Below are 10,704 nucleotides of genomic sequence, written 5' to 3'. Positions count from 1 at the left end.
TTGAAAGCTGATATTGTGGGATCGAGTGGAAAATTGTAGAATGAAGATTGAATAAGACTAATGATTGTGTAGAATGAAGATTGAGGATTCAAAAATATAAAAAGAAAACCCTAAAACTTACTCCCTCCGTTTAGGGTTTAGGGTTTAAGGTTTATGGTGGAGGCATTTCTTTTCGGCACGAAGATTAAGAAAATTTGTGCTAGGTGAGTTAAGTAAAGGAAGAATAAAGTGGAAAATGAAAAAGGTAGAGAGATGAAGAGAGAATAAAGTAAGAGAAAGTAGGTGTGAAAAAATGTGTTGACTTTAACTAAAAATGGAAATGACTTCATTAATATGGAACGTACCAAAATGGCAAAATGACTCTATTACTATGGAATAGAGGGAGAAATATTTTATAATTAAAACTCACAACCCATCGAGCCGACCCGCAACCTGTTCGGGCCAACCCGTTTAACCCACCAATCCATTCGGGCCAACCCGTTTAGCACGTTTTGTATTTGGGTAATAAAATTACAGCCTTAACCTGCTCATATTACCGAGTTGTTCGGACCGGCCTACGGAGTTCAGGTTGAATTGACCTCCCTAATATCTTCCAAAAGAGTTCATCATTGTTTGATTACCTCGATAGACTTTACCATAAAGTCCACCTCACTTTTGATTCTTTTTACATTTCATTTTTATTATTGCCACACAATCGTCCAACCCACATGACAACTAGACCGACGACTTTTTTGGTATCTTCCTCTTTTATTGACTTTGTAGACTTAGGCCAACTGATGTGAGGAAATTAAAGACATCAAATCGGAATACTACTCCAATTCGATAGTAGTAGAAGATAGTAGACTTAGATCTCCCATTTCCAATTGGCTGCAGGTAGCCATGATGAAAATCTATCATTCCATTTTGGCATATGCATTCCTCACCATAACCTTCCAAATGCATCACCCTTGTCTATCTACAACACTAGGCCTCGCCGATGATCAAACAACCCTTCTTCTCTTGAAAACCCGAATAACCTCAGACCCTTCTCGCATCCTCGCAACAAACTGGACCAGCTCGAGCCCTGTCTGCAGCTGGATCGGCGTCACCTGCAGCCCGCGCCACCACAGAGTATCCGCACTAAATCTCTCCCACACAACCCTCTCCGGCACCATTCCACCCGAGCTCGGCCGCCTCTCCTTCCTCGTCTCCCTCGACCTCACCTCCAGCCGCTTCACTGGTCCTCTGCCCCACGACCTCTCTCTCCTCCACCGCCTTAAGTTCCTGTCCTTACGCAACAACACCTTCACCGGCTCCATCCCAACCTCCCTCTCAAACCTCACAAATTTACAAACTCTCGACTTGTCTTCCAATTCTCTCACCGGAGAGATTCCGAATGAGTTTGGGAGGCTTCAGAGTCTGCAATATCTGTGGATTGAATCAAATCGTTTATCCGGTGCTATACCATTATCCATATTCAACATGTCGAAGCTCGTGACATTAGCGTTGAGAGAGAATGAACTGAGCGGAAGTCTTCCAGCAGACATGTGCGCTAATCTTCCATTTATTGATGAGATTTATCTGTCTATAAATCAGCTAAGCGGGATGATTCCAACGAATCTGTCGCGGTGTTCGCGACTTCAGGGGTTGGGGCTATCTTCCAACTCTTTTAGCGGGAAAATTCCTTCACAAATTGGCTACTTGACATCTCTCAGGGCTTTAGCTCTCGGTGATAACAATTTGAACGGTAAGGCTAGTTTTAATCTTTGTAAAATGGATATATTTAGGGGCCGTTTGGTAGCTATGTTTCGCCTAGATAAGAGATTAATCTGGGTTTATTTGTGTGTTTGGTAGTTATGTTACCAAACATAGTAGCCCGTGTTTTATTTCCGGCCCGCACAAAGCCCACTGAAAATCTTATGTTTTAGTCATATTTGTAACTACCCAAAATCTTATGTTATTTATCATGGAAGCCTAGTTAAGTTAGCAAAATACAATTTTACCCATCAAAATTTCTAACCCATCAATTTTACTTAGTTGTTGTATTGAAGGACGTCATTTTCCTATTAAATCATATTAAGAATTTTGTTGATGTCAATTTGTTGTTCTAATTATATTACTTTGTTATTTTATTTACATTATATTATATTATAATATTCTCATTATATTACTTTATGTTCTCGTTATATTACTTTACATTAAATCGTATTATATTCTCATTATATTACTTTATTTACATTATATTATATTATACTTATAATTACGTAATACTTGAAGGCAATTGCTTTTGTTTTGAACATAAATATACGATGTTGTTCAATCCACAAACGCTTTAAACTTCAAAAAAATTGAACATAAAAATTTGGTACTTGATAAAATATTTTTCATATAGAATTTGTCCAAAATAATAATTGATTATTCATAAAATTTGTCCAAAATTATTAATGCTCACAAAAATAGAATACCAAAATAAATATAAGTTTTTTGATATAAAGATGCTAATTTTTGTAAGGAGTTTAGCTTGAAAAGATGTTAATTTTAAACAAAACGATTTTATAGGAATAATTAGGGTAAAATGATGATAGTTTAGTAATTAACTTAAACTAATGAGGATAATTTTGACAATCATAATTTTAATCCTTACTTGTGACTTATTGTACCAAACACTACAATAAGATAACTCACAATTATCTTAATCTACCAAACATCCAATATATGTAAATTAACTAATCGAAACTATGATTACTATCATAGTGGTATCATGTCTAGTCGAAACATGACATAGCTACCAAACGAACCCTTAGTGTTTTATTAAGTTATGAATTTTTTACAGGTATACTACCACGTGAGATTGGGAATCTTGATAGGTTGGTTGGTTTTGGTGTTGAACACAATGAGATTGGGGGATGGATTGATTTTGGTATATTCAAGAACATGTCATCTCTGCAAATTTTGTATCTATGGAACAATAAATTCACGGGGAGCCTTTCCAAGGATGTTGGGAATCTTACGATGCTGTTAGAGTTGAATCTTTCGTACAACAATTTTACAGGTGTGTGTATTATTTCATTTCTTTAAATTCACTACACAAAATATTTGTGTACTAATGATATCTATAGTGATATGCATGTTACAGAGTAATTTTTTTTGCATTTACATACGCATGAACGATATAGGATATGATCTTGTAGATATATTATTGCTTTTGGTAATAAATATGGTAACATTAGGATGAAATTATAACCTAATGACATATTTGATAGGGGTGATAAGGGATGAAAATCTATAAATAAAAATTGTTCATAAATTTTTATCCCTGAGTTATCACCTCTACTAAACATAGCTTAAATATAGGACCAAAAATTCAATATGGTCTACTGGACCACAAGAATCGATGGTTTAGATTCATTACTAACTGTGAATTAATAATATACATAAGCCTATAACATTGAAATGATGGCAAATAGTAAAAATAACACATCAAAATGTCGTCAATCTAGGAGATAAAATAGGAAGAGAATACATTGTCATCTTCTTCATTATATATGTAGGTCATCTTAACATTGATATATACTGCATTATATGCAAATTGTTTGAATCGATTATTTCCATGACAACTGTTATTTGCACCATTATAAATTCAAAAACACTTCAGTATAATACTACAATTACTCTGTTATGCACACATTAAACTTATGTCATTATAACATTGCACTAGACCGCATCATACACAAATACTGTTTTTTCGTGCATTTTTTTATTTAAAAATATGCAATTAGGATTTCATTATAATCATCATATAAGTACGTTTAGTTTGATATATACTTTTAATTAAACTGAAAGAGGTATATAGAATTTTACTTTTTTTGATATATTTTAGGAATGTCAAATATCATTGAAAATTATATGTAGTAGCCTTATAAATTTGAAAACTCTACAACATTATAACAGTAAATTTACTTTAAAGATTCCACAATAGTAATAACGACATGTACATCATTATAAGTCAAAATGTGGACTTACCATAGAAGATCATGAGCAGATGACGATAGTACCCTTACGTAATTAATTATTAGTCAAAATATTGATTATATAATCTAGGGGAGTGATCAATTGCTATCTAATTAACAATCCCAAATTAAGACTAAATCTTAGCCATTAGATTAGAAGATCTAGTGGTTGAAATAATGTAATATGTATTATATTTTTAATTAAAAAAATTATTAAATAAAATTAAAGTGTATTAGTGTCAATTCCCTCTCATTAAAATCATCTTAAAACTTTAAATTTATGTAACTCTCAATTTAAATTATTTTTTTGCAAAAAATATATCAAATTAATGATAATTTTATAAGGATTCCAACGAAATCTCAATTACATATGTTCCGACGACGTTCGGATGATGAAATTTGATATTTTTTATTTTAGTTTTCGTAAATGTTGATAACCAGATTTTTATCAACAAATACATAAAAAATTTCAATATAATGTATATAAAAATCTCAATAAAACCATGTAAAAATATCAATAAATATGTGTTGATATTTTCTTGTACTAGTGTTGATATTCTTATGTCATATTGTTGATATTTGTAATACACTATATTGATATAAAAAAACCCTTACAAAAATTATCATATGATAACATAATGACGTTATTACCATTTTGTTGATATTTTATCTACTATTTATTGAAATTCATAAAGTTCAATTTTATCCACTCATTTTAAAATTTAAGAGTGTAGATTTGATCTTAATTTTGAATTATAATGCTATAAACAATGGAATATGACCCATATAATCTATATGTCACGTGGCGTTTATTTAGGCTACAAGATTGGAAAATTGTGTGGTCTTAATTAGATCTTATTTTGCAATAAAATCATATTTGACTACAGCTCGCCTCTCAATATTAATTTATATAACAAATGTGGATAGGTATTGTTAATCTCACATGGAACCTATAAACATTTTTGTGTTTAATGATGAGTATTTTTGTCTTTAATTATGCACTTTTGTGTTCAAACAAATTTAGTTAAGACATATTTTGAAGTTTCATTAATACTAACTTTTAGAAATTATCCATGCACTTTTGTAACGCATTTCAATATTTGACATCGTCCAATATTAAGTCCATTATTAATTGAAAGATTCTTGTATGCTCTCGGTAACAGTAAGTTCTTGAAATTTCACTCTGTTCTAACTCTGTTTAGTCACTATATTTTGTTGCAATGGACTTATAACATTATTAAGTTTACAATTTTGATCTTATTTGAATTTGGCAGGTGTTATACCCAGAGAAATCGGCCAACGTCTTCAGCAACTGCAGATACTCAGATTGGGAATGAATATGTTAAGTGGTTCAGTTCCACCTGAGATATTCAACATCTCAACTCTCACATCTCTTTCACTCACACAAAATGCCTTCTCAGGCCTTCTTCCATCCAATTTCTGCACCGCCTTTCCTCTTATCGAGGAGCTTTACCTCGGAATGAATCAGTTTACCGGCCTAATACCCGACTCCGTTTCCAACTGTTCTCGACTCAAAGATCTCGATCTCAGCCTCAACAAATTTACCGGCCTTGTTCCTCACTCTCTTGGAAGCCTACCATTCCTTGAGGTATTAAATTTGTATGGCAATAATCTAGCCATTGCTTCATCTTCTTCAGAACTCAGCTTCATCACTTCATTGACGAGTTGCAGATCGTTAACCTTCTTGGGAATTAGCGGAAATCCATTCGATGGGACTCTTCCATCTTCCATTGGAAACTTATCTTCCAAACTAGAAAAGTTCTCTGCATTCGAGGCCGGATTGAAGGGTGGAATTCCTGCTGAGATAGGCAACTTAACCGACTTGATTCAACTTCGTTTGGATGGAAATCAAATGTCGGGTAATATCCCTCTCAGTCTGAAGCATTTGAGCAAGCTCCAAGGCTTGTATTTGCACAACAACAACTTCAAAGGCTCTATTCCAGATGGTATCTGTGATATACACAGCTTGTCAGACTTGGGTTTGAGTGGGAATCAGTTGTCCGGTGCAATACCAAAGTGTTTAGGAAATTTTACATCCTTACGCCAACTTTTTCTAGATTCTAACAAGCTGGTATCAACCATACCATCTGGCTTGTGGGGCCTCAAAGATTTGCTTGCGCTGGACTTATCCTCGAACTCGTTGTCTGGATTCTTACCTCGGGAGGTTGGTGATCTGGTAGCAGCGGTTTACATAAATCTATCGATGAATCAGTTGTCGGGGTCTATTCCAAGCACGGTTGGAAATTTGCAAAATTTGATCAATTTTTCTTTGTCACATAACAGCTTTGATGGCTTGATCCCAGTGACAATTGGTAGCATGGTTGGTTTGGAAAATCTTGACTTATCCTACAATAACCTCTCTGGTTCAGTGCCAAAATCTCTTCAGAATCTTCAACATCTCTACAGCTTTAACGTCTCTTTCAATGCTTTAAGTGGAGAAATTCCGAGTGATGGCCCTTTTATGAACTTTACAATGGAGTCATTTAAAGGTAACCAAGCACTGTGTGGAGTTCCAAGGTTTGGAGTCTCACCTTGTCGCGTTGTTGCCTCCACTCGTGGATCTAAGAAGACGAAGGTGAAATTTGCTTTCTTCGTTCTTGGTGGAGTTTTGGCTTTTGCAACGATTCTGTGTGTAGGCTTTGTTTTCCTCAGACACAAAAGAAGGAAAGATAAAGCTATTACAGCACAAGAAAATGGTGGAGTTTTGAATATTGTAATTCAAGGAATATCATATTTTGAACTCTCAAGAGCTACTCAACATTTCAATGAGAGCAACTTACTAGGCATTGGAGGTTTTGGTTCTGTTTATAGAGGAATTCTTGGAGATGGGAAAGCCATTGCTGTGAAGGTGTTCAAACAACAATCTGAAGCGGCGTTTAAGAGCTTCGATGTTGAATGTGAAGTTCTGCGCAATATTCGTCATAGAAATCTGACAAAAGTCATAAGCAGCTGCTCGAACGAAGAATTCAAGGCTTTAGTACTTGAATACATGCCAAGAGGAAACCTTGAGAAATGGTTGTATTCACACAACTATTTCTTGGATTTCACACAGAGGTTGAATATAATGATTGATGTGGCGTTGGCATTGGAATATCTTCATCATGGCTATTCTACTCCGATCGTTCATTGTGACTTGAAACCGAGTAATGTCTTGTTAGACGAAGAGATGGTTGCTCATGTGAGCGATTTTGGTATATCGAAACTATTATTGGGCAAGGAGGAGAGCCTTGTGATTACACAAACTCTAGCAACACTAGGCTACATTGCTCCAGGTGAATTCTTATTCTACATTAATATACTCTATGATGTATTTTTATATGACTGATGATATATTTTTGTCATGACAGAGTATGGTTTTGAAGGGATCGTCTCGACGAGATGTGATGTCTACAGCTACGGTGTGATGTTGATGGAAACCTTTACGAGAAAAAAACCAAGCAACGATATGTTTGGTGGAGATGTAAGCTTGAAGGTGTGGATTGAAAGGTCAGTTCCAGAATCAACATATAGTGTGATAGATGCCAACTTAGTAATGGATCTTGACGAGGAAGATGTAGACAAAATTCTTAAATCAACATCTTCCATATTTGAGTTGGCTTTCAAGTGCACTGCAGAATCTCCTTATGATAGGATTACCATGAAAGAAGCTCTAGCGGAGCTGCACAGAATCAAAGGTCGCGCATACTAGGTGATTCGAACTCCCAATCTACTGGTCAACGGAAAAACATTTTACTAAAGGAGTTGCATTCCATTGTCACAAAATATAGTGTGTTAATTTATAACACTATACTAATATGTCAACATAAAAACATTCTAGATCATGATGTATTGATAAGAATTTTCGTGATTTATTGGTAAGAAATTATTTTAGACATAACTCTAAGGCCATACAAACTGAATCACTTCTAGTGCACCCAATCTCAAGTACAAGCAGCTCTCATTATCGGCCCACATAGACGCAGGGGCTAGGTATTCAGTTAGTCGGTTCTCGGTTAACTGCTAACCAAATCGAATTTAATCGGTTATTAACTTTAACTTCACAATAAATAAATATTAATACAAGGTTTCATTTCCGTCCCAGTTACTAAATTTTAATATGTTAGGGAAAAATTAATTTTAACTTCACAATAAATAAATAACTCCCTCCGTCCCACATAATTTTACACACTTTGACCCGGCACAAGTTTTAAGAAATGTAATGGAAAGTGAGTTGAAATAGTTGGTGGGATGTAGGTCTTACTTTTAAAGTATTAGTTTTATAATAAAATGTGAGTAGGAATGAGTTAGTGGAATATGGGGTTCACTATCAAAAATGGTAAAAGTGAAATGGGTAAAATTATGTGGGGTGACCCAAAATGGAATATTGGGTAAAATTATGTGGGACATAGGGAGTAATACTAAAGGAATAAAGGAGCAAGTCTTCAATTTCCCTCCACAGTAAACGATGTGGGAACCTCAAACAAGTAGAAAACCAAATAGCAATGATGCTTTTTCATTGTATTTGCATTAACATTTTCTAAGATTGGTTCTCTTTTTGGAATTGAAATCGCATGGATGCAAATCAGGTAAGTTTGAGAAATTTTGAATCATTGTTTATTGATAAATAAGATAAAAACTATTCTCTTGACATCTCTCGTCCCTATTTTAGTTGAAACATTAATTTGTTTCTCATTAGAATTAAATATTTTTAATTATAAATTACTGAACCAATTTATATAAATTACATATATTGCATATGTAAATTAAAATTTATGCAGAATACTTGTTCGAATAGTGATTAATCATTTTAAAAAATAAGTATGAAAAGAACACTAATGTACTCCTTGCATTTGTGCATTTTGACAAAAATTGACGCATGTTGCAATGGAATTAAAATTCTAATCGATATACTAAAATCTTAAAATCAAAAGTTAAATTAAATAATAGAGTAATAAAATGTAACAGTTGAAAACTACAAATAAAAAACTATTACAAGCCTTATAGTATTGCATCTCTTACTGCAAGACCATAATAGAGATACATTGGTGCACTAATTTCGGTGCGCAAGCCATGTTTGATCCACTTGCACATAAAATAACTTTTTGCTACATCAAACACTTTACCATTTTAAATTTTTTTGAAAGAACAAGTGTTTGGAGGCAGCAAAATTTTTTATTATACATAAGTGGAGAAAACACGGCTTGTGCGCCAAAATAACTGCATGTATCTCAATGATTCTATTGTAGATTTTCAAAGGTACAATCCCGCATAAAACGTCCAAGACATGGCCTTGATTAACCAACTGAGTTTCATGTTCGTTGTAGAAATGGTCTGCCCTTTTATAGAAGCATGTTGCATCATTGTCAAGATCTGGACTGGATCACACAGGGCAATCTACAAGATGATTTTTTAATTAAATTAGTCAATAATTAAATATTTTCAATATTATTCAAATACAGTTAATAATTTTTCAAAATTCTATTACAAATGCTTAATAAGCTATTTATCGACAACCTAATAATGGTGATTATATTTTTGTGATTCAAAATTTTAAAAACTACATAGGATTTTTTAAATAATTAATTAAGTAATGACATAATAATAACAACAAAAATAATATAATTAGAAATATGATTACTGATTTGATGAAATAAGATTTGTTGAAATCTAGCAAAGTAATTGTTTTTTTTTTTGCTACTGTTAAAAAACTGTAATTGACATAATAACTGAATCATCTCTAATTGACTTAATAATTGAAGTCAGATTTTTAATTAATAAAATATTACTAATTATTGCTATCAAAATATAATCAATAACTGTACAATTACGTTAGAATTTGTTTCATAAGTAGTACTGATTAATAGAGAACATCAATAGTAAATCCAATATTATGACTCACATTTTTAATAATTACATTTAATATTTTCTAAATTATATATTAATTGATGATATAATAATTAGAATAATAAATTATGTGTATGATTACTATGATGATTATATTATTAAAAATATTATGTATTATAATTAAACATAGTTCAATATTTAAAATATGATTATTATAATTCAATATTAAATATAAAATAATAATCCAGAGATATTTTCTAAAATATGATTATTACTCAATTAAGTCGAAGAGATTTAATACAATATATAATAAGAGATTAATTATTCAATTAAAACCAAATATTTAATTGCGAAGGGGTTAATTCGTACAAGTCCAACACTTTAAATTAAGTAAAGCCACTACTTTAATTATAACTATCCCACAGTATTTAAATAATTTCAGGAGAACTAAGGCCCACTAGTTACTTACCCACCACTACATTTTATCAATGGAGGCCGATGCTTTAATTAAATTAGGCCCAACTTAAATGCAAACAGATTCGTGACCAATAATAGAAAATTTTGGCCCAAATAAATTTAAGAGAGGAGACAAGCCCATTAAAGGTAAAAGAAAAAGAAAAAGGGCGCACCCCAATCGCTTCCATTTCGGGCCACGCCGCCACCCCTCTGTTTATGCGCTCGAGCGTACCCGTCGCAGCTCCGGCGACGGAACACCCTCGCTCTCTCGGCTGGCAGCAGGCTGTCAATGCGTAGAATAGGAGATTCCTTTTTTTTTGTTAGTTTTGTCTCTTCCCGCTGGCTACATTTGGATGGAGGGATTTTAGTACTTTTTTTTTTTTTTTACTTTGAAACTATGCTGAAGAATACTTTG

At 33.1% G+C, this 10,704-nt stretch overlaps 1 protein-coding gene across 1 annotated transcript; it reads left to right on the top strand.

Annotated features, from left to right (window-relative positions):
• The first annotated feature begins 806 nt into the window (after positions 1–806).
• On the top strand, positions 807–7,887 carry LOC125197550 (uncharacterized). The gene is made up of 4 exons (XM_089069907.1): positions 807–1,726; positions 2,813–3,031; positions 5,264–7,282; positions 7,358–7,887. Exons 1-4 carry the CDS (start codon positions 880–882, stop codon positions 7,696–7,698), a joined length of 3,426 nt encoding a protein of 1,141 aa, XP_088926033.1. The 5' UTR covers positions 807–879; the 3' UTR covers positions 7,699–7,887.
• The last annotated feature ends 2,817 nt before the right edge of the window (positions 7,888–10,704 follow it).

The sequence above is a fragment of the Salvia hispanica genome, chromosome 4, assembly GCF_029641045.1.
Source record: "Salvia hispanica isolate PSC_SH4W2 chromosome 4, Shi_PSC_v1, whole genome shotgun sequence".
NCBI classification, from domain to species: Eukaryota; Viridiplantae; Streptophyta; class Magnoliopsida; order Lamiales; family Lamiaceae; genus Salvia; species Salvia hispanica.
Note: the sequence above shows the minus strand (reverse complement) of the source record. Positions and strands in the feature narration are given on the sequence as shown.

Coding starts and splice junctions, on each gene's coding strand:
- LOC125197550 (XM_089069907.1), top strand. CDS start 880: ATGATGAAAATCTATCATTCCATTTTGGCATATGCATTCCTCACCATA. Junction 1,727..2,812: donor CGGTGATAACAATTTGAACG/GTAAGGCTAGTT, acceptor AATTTTTTACAG/GTATACTACCACGTGAGATT. Junction 3,032..5,263: donor TTCGTACAACAATTTTACAG/GTGTGTGTATTA, acceptor TGAATTTGGCAG/GTGTTATACCCAGAGAAATC.